Source organism: Syngnathus floridae, chromosome 1, assembly GCF_059516105.1.
Source record: "Syngnathus floridae isolate MCC-2025c chromosome 1, RoL_Sflo_1.0, whole genome shotgun sequence".
NCBI classification, from domain to species: domain Eukaryota; kingdom Metazoa; phylum Chordata; class Actinopteri; order Syngnathiformes; family Syngnathidae; genus Syngnathus; species Syngnathus floridae.
In genome coordinates, this window is record NC_142413.1 from 3,188,046 (window position 1) to 3,207,970 (window position 19,925).

Sequence of the window (19,925 nt, forward strand, 5' to 3'; positions counted from 1 at the left end):
GAGCAGCTGTAGGAGCATTATGAAGGCACAACTCTATTATTCATCATTTGGCTGAGAGAAGCTTTAGATATCAGGAAGCTAGAACATCTCCACTGCAGGGAATTTTTCATGTATATGTTCACATATGCCACACGTGTATAGAGTCTTTGTTTGTGCTCAGCTAATACGGGTGAGAAGAGACTTTAATCCCTACATACCACAGAGGCTTGGTACAAGATCTTCGTCTGACTCCCGGAAGACTACAAAGGAGACGACATCGGAATGAAGTGGGATCAGCAAGGAGCGAGTGCGGATCAGAGAACGAGTCGCTTCTTTGAGATGCACGTTACTGCTGCCATGTGGCTCGGCGGCACAAGATGGAACATTTTGCTGAAGGGAATTCGGAATGGATTAAATTACCAAGGCTGAAGCCAAGTACAGGAGTGCAAGTCGAGTCAAGGTCCTAGTCCAAGTCTAGTTGGAGTCCACAAGGTTCAGAGTCCGAGTGAAGTCCAAATCACAAAGGTCTGAGTCCAAGTCAGTGTACACAAAGGTTTGAGTCCAAGTCAAGTTAGAGTCTCAAAGGTGTGAATCCGGGTCAAGTCCAAGTTAAGTTAGAGTCCACAAAGGTCCGACTCTTAGTGAAGTCTGAATCACAAAGGTCTGAGTCCAAGTCAGGTCAGTGTCCACAAAGGTTTGAGTCCAAGACAAGTCCGAGTCTCAAAGGTGTGAATCCAGGTCAAGTCCAAGTCACAAAGGTCTAAGTTAAGTCAGAGTCCGCAAAGTTTTGAGTCCAAGTCAAGTCAGAGGCCACAAAGGTCTGACTCCAAGTCAAGTCCAAGCCCTAAAGGTCAGAACCAAGGAACTGATCTGCAAAGTCCACAAAGGTCTGAGTCCAAGTCAAGTCAGAGGTCACAAATGTCCGATTCCAAGTCACGTCCGAGTCGCAAAGGTCAGAACCTAGGAACTGATCTGCAAAACCATTACTTGACGTGTACGCCTTTTTGCCTTTCAGAGACTCTTCCAGTCTCTGTTGAGTGGCAACTTCACTTATCTAACAACCTGTTTGAAGATTCGCAATGGCAAGGTACTGGTGAGCCATTTTTAGGTGCTGCCAAGGTCATTGAACCAGGGATCAAACCCTTGTTGTTAAATCTGACATCCAGCAGCTTGTTAGAGGACAAGTACTGAGCTCACCTGTAAAGGCTCCATTAAATTATAGTCTCGTCCTAAAACTTCACCCCAAAGCTGAATATTGCTGACTTTTTGCTTTCCAGGACTGAGCAGCAACTGAAAAGCAGGACTCCACTGCCATCAATCACCCGTCCAACACTTGACCTATCACCGCTGGATGGAGACTCGGATTTCTCGCCGTGACAATGTCGTGATGCCACAAGATGACAACGCAGCCAGTTCGTCGCACATGGTGTTGACGTGAGGGTTACGATAGGTGACGTTTTGTCTTCGGCAAAAGATTAACTAGCCTTGCCCTGTCAACCTGTTTGTTCTTTATGTCAACTCCTTGGGAAGCAAGACGACAACGTTCTCCACACTTCTCGACGTTTTATTTACCTCCACCATGATCGTGAGTGTTTCTGCTTTTCTTGTTGAATGTTTAAATCTCATCAAGATTTTTTTTTTTTACAGTCTCACTTCTATACATCTAGCTCGGTTGCTAGATTTGAATTTGCAATTTACGTCACGTGGCCCGAATTTAAAGCTTCTAATGACCTTGTTTCGATTGACTGACTTCTGCCACCTGATGGTTCGGAGGGGAATTACATGGCAGTCCCAGCAGCAAAGTGAGCTGATAACGGGAAAGGCCAGCATGTGGCCATTACTGTCAGACTTCTACTTGGCAACCCGACACTTTAATTTGTGGCGAGAGCGACAAGTGCATTTTTACACGACTGATCACTGTTATACAATGACTCACGAGTGAAATCAAGTAGCGTCAAGTTTCCGGGCAATGAGAACGCAGAGGTGTGTACAGCGGAGCGTTACGCCGCTTCCTCCGCAAATCAATTAGCGGCAAAGGTCACAGCGGGAGCTCAGACAAAAAGTGCTAATTGGGCAGCGATGAAAAGAGCTCCTTGCCGCCCGAAATAGCCACAAAATCATTTTGACGAACTTCTGTCTGGCCGCAAAGGAGACGGAGGGGAGGTAGAGTTTCAAGTAGTCTGCTTCTCCTCACGTGCGGTTCCGCCCGTCTGATAGCTAGCGATGCCCGCTGGCTTTCATTGCGTTACAATGTCCCCTGGGTTTTGCCTCGTTATCGGACGTGTGAATGTAAACATAGGCGGAGGAAAGATGGATTAATGCACCAGTGGTTTTTTTTTTGTTGTGCCTGATCCAGAGCAAAGCAAAAAAAAACGTGCTCGGCTGTTGCTGTGTGAGAGGACTTGTATGGCTAAAAAATTATTTGCGTGCCAAAGTACGGACTGAAATGAATGTTTCTTATGTTTCTTTGCGAGTGAATATAATTTCGGGATTGCGTTGTAATGATGTTGGTAGCAACACCGTGATAGTAAAAATACTGATAATGAAAGCCAAAATTTAGAGAAGGTAAGTCAAGCTAGCCATCATGCCACCACGCGGTCGCTACAAGAGCCTAGCTTAGTTTACCAAGCCTACTTTTATTTTGTAGCATTTTATATTTCTTTGGGCATGATCAAAATCGTTTAGTTCCTTTGTCATACATTGCCTCAAAATTATCGATATTTCCATCAAGGGTATCAATATTTCATTGTCAATCTGTATTTCATACTGGTCAGCGTCAATCAATTTGCTTTTGTCATATTATGAAATAAATAATATTGTGAACGGTTCCAAATGATGTTTTATTCTGTTATACAGCATTTATTTATTTTTTTGTTCAGCATTGACAGCTTCTAGAGTTGCAACATAATACAGGTGGTACCAAGTACCAAAGGCTCTGCCCGCCACTGATTTTAAATAGTTGGGTTATCAAATTGAGTGTTCCTATATCAAGTTTGACAACCAAATCAAAGTTTGATCACAACCTATCTTTAGTTTTCAAAGTAAGATAGCAACACTATACTTACAATCACGATCATTAAGATTTCCTTAGCAAGTAAATGGATGCTTTTCGTGTACATTAAGTTGAAATACAAAAGCACACTGCTTGTTGCCTGATCTGTCGGCGCAGCCCTCGAGGAGCGCTCCCCGCAAAACGAAACGAACTTTATTTTGAAAAGCCACCGCACTTCCGCTTTTATTTTGTACGAGCTGACGTTTCTCTCAGCGGCTGCCAGAGCTCCGTCGGCTCGCAGAGGCAGCAGGATGCGGCGGGGTGCAGCCCAGCGAGCGCCGACCGTCTTGCCGTCCCACGACCACCCTGATGGGCGTTTTTGTCGTGCTCTTGTCGCCCTCGACGCTCGGATCTAACCGGAAGCGGCGAAATGAAGCGGATGAATGTGAGCACCAAGACCGTTATTGAGCCTGTCTCCAGCATCACTTGTCGTCCCTGGATGCGACGCCTCGCTGCTTTTAGTTGTCCCTTTTCGGGGGATTTCATGTTGAGTTGAACCGACAACTTTTCCTCCTTTTGTTCCCTCTCTTTTTTTTTTTCCTACACAAACATTGCCGGATTGAGCAACTCTTGGACAACCGGCGACTTGTCTGCACCTGTTCCCGGCGGAATAAGCACCCACGGTGGTTATTCGGCTTTGCAAGCATCCTCTCTAGGGTGTGCGAAAACGGCCGATGCTTGCTTTGTTCGTCCCTTTCAGTTGTGTGTCGTTTCGCAGCGTTTTTTTTTTTTTTTGTGGTCCATGCATGCGTCCATGGATGTGCACACGCGTTACGCATGCACCGTGGCCGTATCTTAATTTCTCATTATCCCACCCATGCCTCATTAAAACGTCTCGTTTGCATGTAATTCTCCCACTGCCATCTCCACGTCAATTTGATTTTTTTTTTTTTCTTAAACTTAGTTCATCGGATTAGCCAGGCATGTTGCGCACTAAAACGCGCGCATGTGTGTGTTTGTGCGCAGCCACGCTGGAAGTCGCCCCCCATGTGGCCGTCGGGAGTGGGCAGCCGGCAGCCTTGCCCGCGGGAGTCGGCGCTGCGCAGGGCGGCCATCAGCGGCAACGTCCTGGCCCTGCCGCCGCACCACGTTCCCAGCGGCCGCAGCGTGCGTGTCTTCATCTGCGCCAACCCTGACGGTAGCTATCAACCCTTTTGAAACTGGTGACCTCAGCTTGGAACACTCTAAGCACCTCAACGCAGTGGCTACAAATTCATATCTAGACCTTCTTAACATCTTAAGCAGCAATATCAATATTAGATTCTGAAAATCGAAAGTAACCTAGATTGGGTGAAATATCTAACCCAGCACTGGATCCAAAATGGGCTCAGTGCTGGGTTATTTATTTATATCCAGCACAGTGGGTTTTGACCTCGCCCAGCACGTTGGGTGAAAAAATTAATCCAATAATTAAACTACACACACTGATGAATTGAAGCAACCAAGAAATGGGTTACCAAGTTATCAGTATCGCTGTGGTTACAAAGACTACTCATCTTTGGCTTTACACAATCAGGACTTTGAAGCCGATCACCAATCAGTGAGTTAAAAACAAAATGATAGATGATCACCGATTTATAATGTCCATTTGTACAGTACAGTATTCACTGCGGACTGGGATCAGCCCGGCCCGTGAATATGCAAAATATGCCCACTTAAAATGGAGTGGGATCAAAAAACTGAAAGTCACAAAAAACCGCTGATAATTAGTCAATATGTGGAAAATGTCAGGGGTGTGGCATTCTGCCCCCCCCCTCCAAAAAAAAGTGATTTAAAAATATTGGAGAAAAATATTCGACCGTAAATGCTTGAATTGTTTCCAAAGCCATCTCAGAACAACCCTGGGGTGAACAAGATAGTATTTGCTATAACGTCTTTTTTGCGGCTGCCATCAATGATGTCATTGATCGATCGACAAATTATAAGATTACATCCAATCACCACTTTTGCATCAAATGCAAAATATCTATCGATCCAATCCAGCCGATCACATCTGTGTAAAATCTAGAAATTTTCTTCTGAAATGAAAACGCAATGTTACCAAACCAGACCTGAAATCCTCTCCTGAAATCCGATTGGCCCAAAACAAGCAACACCACAAACTGGAAGGTAGCACACCCAAGAGATGAAATCCAATTGACAGCTCACCATTTGCAACATGCGACACAGAGGTCATCAAACGCCGAAAGATTTCAAACGAGCCTCTTGTTAATATCAAGAACAGGGCATTCAATTTCCACATAACGTTTTTAGCACTCAACAGCTGCTAGCACAGATGTTAGCCAGACTGACATTGGCTCCAGCGCTCACTTACAAATGCGGTCGTCGGAGCAAAGGGGGGAAGTTCCCCCGTCCGCTTTACTACACATACAGCAAGCGGTGTTCGGATCGCCTCAACTCAACAGGCGAGCGCAGCAGATCGGCTCCAGAGTCGCTATACGGCCGTCAGATAACCTGCAGGGACTCTGGAGACGCAGCAAACATCTGTCTGGCCTTCACGGATGGCCGGTCGGCGCCTCCTCGCTCCGCCTTCGGCATCCTCTCCGGGTCATCTTCTATTGATTTGCTCACTGGCTTTGTGTTTGCATCACTGCAGAACCTCCACACTGGAGGATAGTGACGGTCTGGACACTTGGATTTGAAAAGATTGCGCAATATGATTTTACTAAATTACAATTTATTGGTATTTTGACATTTCCGAAAAATGTTGATCGTAAAAGAGCTCAACAAAAAGGCATTTCAATTAATAAAAGTATGGGGCCAAGCACGGACCCTTGAGGCACACCAGATTTGAATGCGATTATTTCTGAATTTGAATTTCCAAGCGCAAAAAAAAAATATATCGAAAACTTGACTTGGCTCTAAGACCGGTTTAATGAACTGGAGCTGGTGTTACTTTGATTTACGAGTCCCCCGTCGAATTAATCGTTTCTCAAGTTGTCCATTTTTTGTCACTTGATGCTGCAAGCTGACTCGTCAAGCTGACTAACCTGTCACTTCCCAAAGCTCGTTTTTGTCTCGCATCATCGCCGTGCTTTGAATTTCAAGCGCGCCGTACATCAGGTGACCATAACTCACCCTCAGACAGTTTAATCTGAAAGCTTTCAAACACCCAATGATGAAGATGTTTATGATTCCTCGCAGTGTTGCCGCGATGGAACGAGATGCGCCGATGCCGCCACTTACTGCACATTATCGGCGAGCTTCAATGTGACATTTCGCCGGCCGGCTGTGGGCAGACGCATGTCCGGACCGAGCCCCGAGCTTCGCTAAAGATAGACGAGTGGAAAAATACGTCAGACTAAATTTGCCGGCTTGGCCCCGCTCGTTCTACGAGGGGCGTTCCGTGCAGGTCTCCCTGTCGGCCATGTTTTGTTTGAACTGTCCATCTGCGCCCTCCAGGGAAAGAGACCGGGGCTTGTCTAAATCGATTACGGTAGAGCGTTTGGAGAGGCGGAAAAACAGAGAGGGGAGAAAAGTGGGACACAACAACAAGGCGTGCGCTCTCACTGTGGGACTTTTCAATTCAACCGTTCCGACGTGATCGGAGCCTGGTGGCAGCTAGCCTAGCTTAGCATTTTGGCACATTAGCCCACATTTTGCACACAGAGAGCAAGAAAAAAAAAGTGGGACACAATGTCAAACATTGTCTGAGGACATATTTAAGTCACCAGCGGTTACAATCAGGTCACGCTGTATTTAATGTTGTCTGAAAGCTAGAGACATTTCTGCAGCGAATGATCTCGGCTGTTTTCACACCCACAACGGCGCAGACAGCCCCTTATTCAATGCCGACATAAATACAAAAACTGTCAAATGAAAGATTAGCCTTTATTCTTTCGTTACAAAAAAAGATTGATTCTACCTTGATCAGTATTTTAGTAATCAGCCATAAAGAAGATCATAAATGGGTTAGTTTCACCCTAATTCAATATTTAGGACCGAAAAATAAGTTTTTTTGTGAAATGATACATTTTAGGCACAACAGTGTCTTGTCTTAGTGATGCCTGAACAGTGCTTTTTTTCAAAATGTGCTTTTGACAGCAAAATCGTATTTACAAAGATCATCAGAGTAACAATTCTACAAAATTCACAAACTATTTGCAGTGCACACGATTTAATAGTCGTAGTATTTAGTAATGGCCGTGTGTGTGTCTATGAAGAGTATACAGTATATTATGTCATCGCTTTTACTTTAAATTTAAAGCATCTCGGTCAATGGCGGCAATCGATCATCGTCACGATTGTCGTCGTCGGTATGAAACACTGAATGCACTGGTTTGTCACCGAATTATCAACACCCATTTTGACAGCAAATTTACACTGCAGTGGATTTGCGGCGGTCACAAAAATAGAACCCTCTATCTCCCCTTTGCTTTCAGACACAGAAGCAGAAAGGAACGCGCTGAAAGAGCACGTCTACCCCAAACTACGCGACTTCTGCAGGGAGAATTACGGCATTGAATTCCAGGTTAGTCGCATTTACCGGGGATTTGTCAGATTGCACGTGAAGCACTCGGGACCTTAAAGGACCCCCGACGTCGGAGGACAGAAGGCCGGAAGAGATAAGGCGTCTGGCGCGGTGACGTGAGGGCTTTTCCGTGTTGTCGTCGGCCTCCCTCCGCGGTACATCTGCATTGCAAATCCGCATCGACGTGCACGGCGAGATTGCTATCGGAATTTGTCGGACAAATCCGGGAGAGCCCTCGAGCCAGCGGGAGATTTGGCCTTCAGATAATTCTTGGAAAAGCGAGGAGCGATTCGTTCATCTCGATTTTATGCAGGATTGCAATTCGCCTGCATTCAAAGAATTGTCTTATTATTTTTTTTTTTTTAGAAGCAGGAAATCAGTTTGGCTGCAATTTGTTCACAATAACACAATTCAACAGTCTGTTTTTCCGCGGGGATGCGTGGACGGGATTTAACACTCTCGCCCAAGGACGCATGTTTAGCAGGAAACAGCACGGAAAAGTCACACGTGTCACTCGGCATGACATCGCGAGATGGTCAGAGTCGCGAGCGTGCGTGACGTGGAGGCGCGCCGTGACGACTGGGGGAGCGAAATGTGCAAAGACACTTTTTGGCTCGACAATGTGCGGCTATGTGCACGTCTGGTGATTCAGCTTGCTGTCATGACGCATGAGCGTGAAATGATTTATGCAGAAAAGCCGCGAGTACTCACAACCCCTCCCCCCCCCTTCCTCACCCGTGTCACGTTGGCGCCTCGGTGGGGACCGGTTTACTAGAGCTGGATTATGAATCATTGTCGCGGCGGGAGTCAAATTGCCGGTCATCTTTTTTCGCTTTGATTTCATATTCACGTGCCACGGCGACAACATGTGCACGCGCACAATCCGCAATTCAGTCTCCTCCCGGCGGCACACACTGACACACATATGCCGGGGCTGATGAAATCCCAGTCTCGTCGCTCCCTCGCCACTTGACTCACTTTTACTCCCGGAAATTCATTGCTTTGTGTGGACGGGGCGGGATGAGGAAGACGGAGGATGGCGAGGCCAAAAGGTGGGCACGGCGATCCGCCTTAGGGGCAAAAGGCTGCGTCCCGATTGCCATGCAGAGGCGGCAGTAGCGTGCAAAGGTGGGGGGGGCCACGGGGCACTGGACCCATTTATAACTCCCAAACTAAGCCACTAAGAAGTCGCGGAAATGCATTTTGCCTTCTTCTACTTGATTTATTGGCAAATGGAGGCCTCTCTGCAATTTGTAAAAAATAGTGATAGTCTCGAAAAGGAGCTTATGAGATCTCAAAGTTAGCAACATTTTTTTTTTTTTTGCCTGGAATTTTTTTATACTCGCAGACGGGGATTTCTGCCTCACGGCCGATTTCGTGACCTTTCTTCTCGGGGCTTCACGGGCATTATCCCGATGTTTAACAGTCTAACAATCAATACACTGGGGGGGGTGGGAAAAAAAAGAAAACTTTTTCTACATTTGACCTGCCGGAGGCAAACTCCTTCAAGGGCGTTAAAAAGCCGCTTAGCAGAAGCTGCTTCAGCTCTTACGCAAAGCAAACTGCAGTTGAGGGCAGGAGTGGGAGAGTGCTATCAATCGGAGAGGATTGGCAAATTGGCATGAAGGGAAAAAAAAAAAAGAGATGGGGGGGTGCCAAATCCTGTCTCAACCTCTCCATTTTAAAAAAAACACTTCAGATAAATTTCCTCTTAGCCTCGTTTATGCTCCCTTGCTTAACGTGGATTGCTGCCTGGCTTCTGAACTGCCCATTTTTCCATCCATCCATCCATCCATCCATCCATCCATCCATCCATCCATCCATCCATCCCGCAATGAAGAGCAACGATCACGGCGCAAATTTAATCAGCCGATTCTCTCGCCCTCCCTCGCTCGCCGAATAGATACGACTATTAATTTAGCTCCTGATTACAACGCGGCCTCGCAGTCACCTGCTAGAACCCGGCGGACACCCGTCATAAACTCGTTCCATTTCCTTCCCCCGGCCGCGGCTCGTCGGCACGCGGCCCATCGCGGGAACTAGATAAGTGACACTGATACGCCGTGACTGATGTGGCAAGCTGTGAGCTTCCTCCAGATCGATCTGTAATCTGCTCGGGGCTGCCGCGGCGTCGGAGACGAGCCCGCTTGGCAATCTATCAATCATCGACTGATTTATTTATTTATTTATTTATTTGGGGGGGTGGCTCAGGTGGTGGACCTCTACTGGGGCGTGGATCCGGAGGAATGGGACAGTCCGGAGCTGCAGCGACTCAGGATGAAGCTCCTGGAGGAATGTCTGAAGACGTCAGCGGGACCGTGCTTCGTTGTGAGTAGCGCGAGCGAAAAAAAAATGACACTTTTCCTAAGACAAACGAGTCGTGCAATTTTAGGGTCTGGGAAAGGGCCAAAGGGGGGCGAGGGCGGGGGGGGGAAGAAGAGCAGAGATGACAGGTAGAGTAATGGATGCTGAATTATTCAAATAGAACAGATCTTTTTCTGGAGGTGAGATGGAGAGGTGATGCATTATGGGTAGGACAGTATCCTAGCACTCTTGAGAACATAATCTCCCTCCTCTAAGTGAGTTTTGTTTCTATTTGGAGACTTTAATTGCGTCATGACATTCAATTGCACAATGTCATGAGATGCTCCCAACATGGTGACTTAATTCAAATCGGTTTTCGTGTGTGTGTGTATATAGTATGTGTGTGTATATAGTATGTGTGTGTACGTGTGTGTATATAGTATGTGTGTGTACATGTGTGTATATAGTATGTGTGTGTATGTGTGTATATAGTGTGTGTGTGTGTATATATATATAGTGTGTGTGTGTATATATATATATATATATATATACACACACACACACACACATACATATATACATACACACATACATATATATGTATATATATACACATATATATACATATATATATACACGTACATACGTACACATACACACACACACACACACACACACACACTCACGCGCACAAATTTATTCAAAAGCTGCATAACCGTTGCGCTAACAGTTGCCGTACGGTAAACAATCACGGATTTCCCAGCTAACCTCGGTGGTATCGGACAAATTAATAGCCTCATAATTCTCAAAAAGGTCTCCGTGATAAAGACACCTTTGTCCTTGCGCGCTTCAAAGCCGCGCCGAATGGCCACGACACAGCAGGTAATACGAGCCGAGCGCCGTCAGGCTAAATGTCGATTTGAAAAGAAGCGCCGCCGTCTCGACTTTCGCGCTCAAGCCTCGCCGATTACGTTCACGTCGGTAGCCCGCAAGTTCGACACCTTCACCGTGATTGACCCTGAGCATCGTCAAACCGCAGTCGAGATGACCGCAAGCAAAATAGAGGATATAAAAAGTCTACACACCCCTGCTCAAATACCAGCTTTTGTGGTATAGTTATCTTGAGCTTGTTTTTTTTAATATATAGTAGAAAATCCGTGAATATGTAAATCATGTCTTGATTTTCTGTTTGATAAATGAATGATACGAAATCCTGAGAAGGTTCCTCAATTGAAATTACAAAGTGCTCCATGAGCTGGACATCAAGGCTCCCCTCTCAGGCACGTGACACACCTGGACGAGGTTTTTTTTTTTTTGTCTAATCTGTCAATAAAGAAGGTTTCCATGGTGATTGCAAGGGTTGGCATGGTGATGGGAAGCATGACAATGAGGCACAACTGTCTTTTCTTCTTCTTCTCGCTTCTTCAGCCCTCCAAAGGTCTCAAATTCCCCCGTGTAAAAATAAAATGCTCGATAAACGCCTCAAGGACGCGTCTCAGCTTCACCGCTTCCACTTTCTGCTCTTTCTCCCACCTACCAGTGAAAGAAGATCGTCAGGGATAAAGTAACGATTTTTTTTTTAGCTTTCTGCTCCCCCCCTCCCCCTCCTATTATGTTAGCATGATGTAAGGCTAATATGATCGCCTTGTCCTGGAAGCTTGAGTGGGCTGTCGTTATTGCGCATCAGTCGAAACTCAAGACCGTGTACCAGATCAATAAAGACTATTTTGCTGATTGATGGGACAAGCCATTGTTTTTTTTTAAACTGCTTTCACCTGAAGGCTCATAAAGAAGACTGTAAGTGGACAATTAAAAAAAATCCTGCCTGTTTGTCTCATCTTTAGCCTTTTTCGACTCTGGATTAATTCCTTTGAAACGACACGGACGCATGTCAATATCACAGAGGAGGGCTGCGGAAAAAAAATCGAACTTTTGCCGCTGCTATCGCCAAGGCAACCAGTCCGAGACACCATCGCCGACCAGCATAGTTTTCCAGTTCCTTGACTCGGAGTGTCGAGGCTAGAAATGTGGCGCTACGCGGGGATGTAAAGATCAACCGGTCGTGTCGTGGAATGCTTCGTTTCAGGTTGTCCTTGAAGGTGTCGGATGAAGCATGGAGGGGAATCATTTAAACCGATCCCCCACTAAGCTGCCACTCAAAAATATTCCATGACACAAAGAGATTGTGAGGAGATGTTGTGTAATGATGATAAAGACGGAGGTGGTGATTCTGATTAGAATAACTAATGGGCCCACACAAATGTTCCTCACAAAGGAGACCAAGAGCTATCTTTTCTACACATGACCTACATCTGTCATGCTCGGAACCAGACTGTTTGTCTTGCTGACCCTTCTTGCTGTCCTTTTGTCGCCCTTCAGGGTTTGGTCGGAGAGAAGTACGGCAGCATCCGAGTCCCAGGGGAGGTGGAATCGGCAGAGTTTGAGATGATCTTGGATGCCGCGGTGGAGGCCGGGCTGGACACACACATCTTGGACGAGTGGTACTGCAGGGATGAAAACTCTGTGCCACCCGCATACTACCTCAAACCCAAAGCCCAAATGCTTAAGAAGTACCAGAACTCGGTGAGTTGCATCTATGGACGAAGTTCATGAAAGAAATGCTTCTCGCTCGCTGACCGCAGAAGACAAACGTGCACTTCATTTAGTATCAATCTTCAGATTCAGAATTCAGCATGTGATGCAAGGCTGAAGGATGAAATCAATCTGTCCTTTCTCCTTTGCCTGCCATCCAACTTAGATGGAGTCCAGCAGTGCAGCCAAAACCAAGAATGACAAGGCCTGGAGGAAAGTGTCGGAGGAGATCAAGCGTATCTTCCGGACTGCGGTTCTGCAGCTTCAAGAAAAGGGGACAATGCCGAGCACTCAGGCCAAAAAATTCCTTTGCTCTGGTTAGTTTCAGGTTTGATTCTTTCCAATTTTGTTTCAAAACGTAGCTTAATCCTAATTATGAATCATTGTTCTCCGTGGAGGCTCATGTGCCATCTCCTGGAACTTTTCCTTCCAAAGATGATTTATTTTTATCTAATTAGGAACTGTGGGAAGAAAACTACACAGGAGACACTGGCAGCATTTCAGTCAGCGGGCTCTTTTGCACTTCATTCACTGATATCATCTTTGGCTCTTCTTAAATGAGGCTCAAGGGATCAATGTAATCGCTGGCAAAAATGGTTACTAAAGCTTTGCAGATTATCTCCTGAAAGAACTCTGTTAGACACGTCTGACGATCTCGGGCGGTATACTTAAGCTGCGTCTTAAGCGGTTCGTAACTGGCGGTTTTAGGAAATACTCGTTTTGATTTAGGTTATTCGCACGCGGTACGTCTTCGTGGAATAAGGTTTTCTTTTTTCTCATTTCAGCCTTGGAAGACGAATTAGACTTTGCCCTCGGAAAACAAACTCCCGCCTTTCTCAGGAAATGCGTTTGCTACATTCGCAAGATTTCAAACTTTGACCGCTTCGCAAAACTCCCGGAGATGACCCGCTACATGGACATCGTGATGAGCGGCGACCGCATCATGCGTAACCAGGAAGCGTACGAGCGTTTGCTGAAGGTCCGCGACGAGTTCATCCCAACCGTGGTGGCCGCGTCCAACCTCCGCGTTTACTCCTCGGTCACGCACTGCGACATGAAGCTAGGCTACTCCCAGGAAGTGGAGAGTCACTATGTGGAGGGACTATGTAAACAGTTCTACGAGGACATGGTGGATATAATTCAGGCCACGGTCCAGCAGAACTTCGACACAGAGACCGACCCGCTGTATGATGAGATTCTCCAGCACCTGTCCCTGTGTAAAGCCTACGCAACGCTGCACGAGTACGAGACCGAGTCCTTGGATTACGTCCAGGAGTACCTTTTGCCATCCAAGGGGAGTAGGATGACCCCACTAGTTGTGCACGGGGGACCCTGCACAGGAAAGACACTGCTACTTGCTGAAGTTGCCAAACAGGTGAGACATTTTCAGTGTCATTTGGTGCTAGGGAATGTTCAAATATCTTTCAACGCTGTCTTTCAGGCCTACACGTGGCTGCAGAAAGAGACGGGCCCGGAAACGGACCCCGTGGTTATTGTCCGTTTCATTGGCTCGAGTCAACCCTCCACAGATTTGCGCACCCTTCTCCAGAGCATCTGTGAACAGATTGCAATAAACTACCGCTGCTTGATTCACTTTATGCCTACCAAAATCCAGGAAATGAGGGAGCTCCTCGTCAACCTGCTCGGAGAATCGTCCTTTCACAGGCCCTTGGTCATCATCCTGGATGCCCTGGAGCAGCTGTCCGACGCCGACGAAGCTCGCAAGCTGTGGTGGCTCCCTATACAACTCCCTCGGACAGTCCGCATTGTCGTCTCAACGTTGCCCAATAAACACGGAATCCTGCAGAAGCTCCGACATGTCATCCACGACGAGGACAATTATGTGGAGTTGATACAGAGGGACCGCAAGGTCTGCAGCCAGACGTTAAAGCAACAATTACTCGGGGTAAAAAGAAAGGTCACCTCGGGCCAACAAATCTACGTCAACGAGGCTCTAGCAAAGTGTACGTTGCCGATGTTTGTTAACTTAATCTACAGAGAGGTGGTGCACTGGAGGTCCCACAAAGACGTGGATGAGAAATCCCTGTGCTCCACGGTACACGAAAGCATAGAACAGTTATTCTATTCCGTAGAGAACAAGTTGGGCCAACGATTTGTCTTCCGAGCGTTGGGGTACATCACCATGGCCAAAGCAGGGTTAACTGAGATTGAGCTGGAGGACATTCTTTCCCTGGACAACATAGTCCTCGGAGATGTCATTGTGGTATCGTACCTCAAAAACCCCTTGAGGATTTCTTGCGACTTGGTGGCACGGCTCAAAGAAGAACTGGAAGGTTATCTCGTGGAGCGTCAGGTGCGTAACGTCACCCTGATGGTCTGGGCCAACCGCCATCTGCATCTCATTGCCCAGAAGTTGTACCTGAGCAACGAGGAAGACGTCCATCAAATGCACAGCCTCCTGGCCGAGTACTTCCTGGGGGCGTGGTCAGGGGGCAGGAAGAAGATCTTCACTTACGACAACAATCATTTTACCTCCCAAAATATATCGCACCACAAAAATCCCCACCACCAACAATCCCATGAGAAGACATCATCTGACAAGTACTCATACGACAGACAAACTCCTGAGCAGCCTTGGGTCTTCCAGTGCAACCTTCTGGAGCCGGACATTTTCTTTGTCAATCACAGGAAGATGACAGAGCTGGTGTTCCACCTCACCCGGAGCGGCCGTACGGATGACCTCATGTTTGGTGTCATCATGAACTTTAGCTGGCTGTACACGATGATCAAGATCGGACAGTTTGAGAAGGCTTTAAACGATATCGACTTGGCCTACAGCTACACCCAAGAAAAAGAGTTGAAATTTCTATCCACGACTCTCCGTAGCATCAAGGTGAAGGTATTGAAAAACCCAGCGTCGCTTTCTGCAGAACTGCAGCAGAGGCTTTTGCCAGTCGTCACCTCCCTGCCCAAACTCAGGCATCTCCTTCTGGAGTGCGACAAGGACGGTCCCAAGTACTGCTCGATTGTGCCTCTTCACTCCTCAATGGACGTCACTTACAGTCCAGAGAGGCTACCTTTGAGCTCAAGTTACATGCATATTGTCGAGATCTTGCCCACTCTAGCACCCAACATAGTCCTTGTGGCCCTTGAAGATGGGTCTGTAAGCACATGGGACGTTGAGAGCAGGCAACTTCTCCGGCAGATCGACACAGCCAGATCTGTGGTGCTCGGAATCAGGTTAACCACCGACGAGAAGTATTTAGTCGTGGCCACGACTAAAAACACACTCCTTATCTACGATAATCACAAATCCTGCCTTTTATCAGAAGTTGAAATCAAGGGGTCGAAACACGGCGGCATCGCCGGCGGGGTGGCCTTCATCAACGGCTTTACTTTGTCAACTCACCATGCTTTAGCTTGGCTCGAGGCTAGTAAAGACGTCAACGTCATTGACTTACTTTACGGCTGGCCTCTTTATCAGTTCCATTGCTGGTACGAGGTGACTTGTGTCCAGTGCTCACCGGATGGAATGTATGCCTTCTGCGGACAATACCTCAACACCGCATCCATCTTCCATCTGGGGAACGGGGACAAGTTAGCCACCGTTACCTCGGAGTTCTCCGGCGGCTTCGTTAAGTCCATTCTCGTCCTCGACACAATCAACCAAATGGTGATGATTGACAATGAGGGGAGTCTGTCGGTATGGAACACCAAAGAAATCACCAACCCGCGTCTGATGGAGGATTACGACTGCAGGGGAGATGACAGCGAAGTGGTGAGCATTGAGCTTTCGGAAGACCAGCGCTCAATTCTGCTTTGCAAGGCCACAAGTATTGAGGTGCTCGATACCAAGGTATGGAAAATGGTGGAGAAGTTCAAAGCGAAACGGAGCGAGCGCTTCGTCGCTGCAGTTCTTTCCAAGAACGGACAAAGTATCGTGGCTTCAATGGAGAACACCTCTTCCATTTTTGTGTGGAGGAGGGACAGCGGGCAATGCATGGCGAGCCTGATCGAGATATCGGGGGCCATCGTTAAACTCATCAAATCACTCCACCATAACTTGCTGCTTTCTGTTGCCAGCAGTGGAGTGTTGTCAGTCTGGGACATTGACATCATCACCGCAATGTCCAATATCGACAAAACAGGCAAGAAGATCCAGACACTGCAGTTGTCCGGCAGAGAGGATTACGTGTTCACCATGGATGGCTCGGAAGCGGTCCACAAGTGGAACTTCAGCACTGGATTCATAGAAACGGTCTTCAAGCACGAGGGCATCGTTGAGAACTGCGTGCTCACCTCCTCAGGGGATCTCATGGTGACTTCGGATGACAAGTGCAGTCAGTACATCTGGCAAACCAACACGGGGGAGAACATTTTTCGTATCAATGGGCAGAGAATATCCCAGCTGCTAATCACCCACAACGACCAGTTTGTTGTGTCACTCTGTGAACAAAACGCTTCAAGAGTTTGGAGACTAGCTACAGGTCACAAAGTGTGCAACATCTTGGTCACCCTCCAGAATGCTCTGATCACCACAGCCAACACGTTCTTGGTGGGCACCTCCAAAAACAAGCTGCTAGCCGTTAGCTTGTGGTCGGGCAGCGTATCCAAGAAGTTCGTGTGCGACGACGGCATCACCATCGTCAACTTCAAACTCATTCCCGACTGCCCCGACTGCGTCGTGTTCATCACCTCCACGGAGACGGTCTTCATCTGGAGCGTGGCGGACGAGGCCGTTTGCAGGCGTGTCCAGTTACCCGCCAACTTTCTAAAAAATCTAGAGGACTTCCAGATCTCGCCCAACGGCAAACAAGGAATCGTGTCCAAAGGTGATGAGAATATTAACGTGCTGGACCTACACAGTGGGAAGCTGAGGCTCGTCCACGCCGCCGGTATCATCTGGCGTCAGAAGTTATCACGAGACGGCCGTTACCTCGTCTACGTCTGCTTCCGTAACTGCGACGAGGACGACGACGCCGGCGTGGTGTCCAACCTGATTGTCATGCGACTTGCCGACGGAAAGAGTATCGGCACGTGCTCCTTATACAAGACCCCCACGTTCCTTTCACTCTCTCAGAGAGCCCTGAACATCATCATTGGCTTTGAGGACGGCAGCATCGGCACATATACCGTGGTGGACCGCGTAGACGCCGCCCTCAAGATCAAGATAGCCACATCTAACAGCCGGCAGATCGTCAACAACGCTTCGCAGAAGGTCCGTCCGAAATGTGGCAATCATTCCTTTAAGACCGTCGCCGATTGCATTTGGAGGGAGTCGACGGAGGTTTTCTCCAGGGACAGCCCCATCAACGTGTCTGACTCCGGTGAAGGTGAGTCGACTACGCCTACAAAAAAGACGGAGCTGCTGCAGTGAAAAAGAAGAGGAGACGTGTGACGGGGGTTTACAATCTCTGGAGGGTTGTCGATGACTCTTGTTTACAGCCACGTGATTCCGCTGCAAATGTCAGGCGTCTGACTATCTTACCCCATCTAGTACCGTTTTAATTTATTTTACATTCAGACGCTGGGAATAAAATGAGAGGGAAACAAATTGGATGAGATGCGGGTTTGCCATGATGTGTCCTTTTAGCATTTGAAGAACAAATGATTTCGATGTTTTTCGTGACAGAGCACCGTTAAAGTCATTCCAGTTATTTTTGCCACTTTTAATTGTCTAATTTCTTCGTTTACATCGTGTACATTATGTTCCGCAAAAAGAAACCGTTTTGATTTTCCTTTCTATCAGACGGTATGTACGAAAAACAAACATCTCCTTTTTTTGGCTGCTGCAATTTGTGCAACTCTTTAAAATGTTCCGTTGTGCTTAATGCAATCAAAGTGAGTGCCTGGAATTTCTAAATGTCTTTACGTGCAGATTACAAGATTTACGAAAAAATGCAGGGAATTTGTAAACACTACAGTATATACACACACACACACACAAAAAACAACAACGGGAAGCCGTGGGTTGCGTTACTCTTTGAAACAACAGTGAAAGAAACTTGGCGGGATGTTGACTGTGAATTTGGAGTTCCATCAACAAGGAACGCCACGAAGGAGCATTCAGTGTAGCATAGCACCATACAAAGTCACGCCTTAATCAGTCTACTTGCTTTGAGTCTCGTGAAGTTCAAGCGTGGGAATCGAAAAAGGACAGCGATGAAACAATTTTGGCCCGTCTGTGCATATGTATTTACCGTAGCGGTTTAGACACAAGGTGGAAGCACTTTATCAGTGGTTTGTGAGAAATACATAGATTTATTCCAGTGTGTTATTTTTTTTAGGTGGTCTAGCATTGTGTTGACACAATTTGTAAACAGGATTTGCCTACAGGATGATGAAACGATTATTTCACATGTGCTAGATGCTCTAAGTGTTTGTAGTAGTTGTAGAAGAACAATTATGATATCGAATTGCACCGTGTACTTCCAATGAGGCCAATGTTGATATGGAAAAAAAAAAAAAAAAATGCACAACTGCAGTTTTTTGTTTTTTTGGGAGCTCACCAAATGCACACTGGGTGACAACAAAATTTGTGGCCCAGGTTGGAGGATGTGTTGACATGTGACAAGTACGAAGCAAAGCCACACACTCTCCTCACCATGATAGACTTCTCTAAGGGCTATTCTAGTGCATTTACTCATTTTCAACTGTTAAGATGATGGCCCTTGGATACTCTCAAACAAGGTAGCAAGATCAGCTTTAAAATAATTCCCCTCAAGCGTTTGTGAAAGAAAAAAAAAAAAAAACTAATATGTGATTGCCAAAGTCCCAATGGTAGTTTGATTTATTTTGTTTAATGGGGCTTGTAATGTAATTATATTGTTGCCAAATTGTTTTCAGTGTTGGACTGTGATTTTTATTTATAATTAAAAAAGTTGCTGTTTAAAAACAAAAAAAAGGAAAAAAATAATTTAAAGAGTCCTGCCCGAATATATTGGAATGCCAATTTAAGCGTATATTTGAATGTGGCCATATGGAAGCCCGTAAATGGTTTTAACTGTATGTTAAAGTAACTTGAATGACTTTTAATAAGTTCTATGTTTGCAACTCATAGTTGACATACTGGTGATGAATGTTTCTATGGTATTATTTGTATCGTCAGGATTGATGACCTATTTAGAGATTTATATTTTCATAAATGTTGTACTTTGTTACAGAGTTGTTCACGAGCAGAAAAGAAACTTATGTCCGAAGCAATATGAAACTTAGTGTGTATGCATTGTTTGTATGGAGCATTTTACGGAAATAAAAACGGTTCACTTTTTTGCCTCCACGTGGTCTGGATCTTTAATTAACACCGTTGACGTGTGTCAGTAACTTCGAGCACACACACACTCTTCACTGCATATTACACAGATGCTAACGTATCTGAAAGGCCAGTAATTGCTCGTCTCCGCTTGACGACAGACGCTGGGCAAGCGTGGTGAATGCATCGCCAACTGAGATTGTCATTGAAATTAGGCGATGTGTGTAGTTTGCACCTGTGCAGGAGTCGCCAACAAATTCACAATGATTAGCCAATGAAATGCCTGGGGCTTTGAGCTGCTGTTTTAATTTCCC

General features: G+C 46.5%; 1 protein-coding gene and 1 long non-coding RNA gene across 10 annotated transcripts in view; one reads left to right on the forward strand and one right to left on the reverse strand.

Moving 5' to 3' along the window:
- LOC148403370 (uncharacterized) overlaps positions 1-19,925 on the reverse strand; it is a 47,998-nt gene that overhangs the window by 26,868 nt on the left and 1,205 nt on the right. The window lies entirely within an intron of this gene.
- Positions 3,262-19,638, forward strand: nwd2 (NACHT and WD repeat domain containing 2). Of its 2 annotated transcripts, none has more exons than XM_088394667.1 (8): positions 3,262-3,416; positions 3,998-4,169; positions 7,414-7,502; positions 9,714-9,830; positions 12,186-12,389; positions 12,565-12,715; positions 13,184-13,773; positions 13,840-19,638. In XM_088394667.1, exons 1-8 carry the CDS (start codon positions 3,402-3,404, stop codon positions 17,734-17,736), a joined length of 5,235 nt encoding a protein of 1,744 aa, XP_088250793.1. In that variant the 5' UTR covers positions 3,262-3,401; the 3' UTR covers positions 17,737-19,638. The 2 variants fall into 2 exon arrangements, with proteins under 2 accessions (XP_088250793.1, XP_088250802.1); XM_088394676.1 differs by having other exon boundaries at positions 3,270-3,688.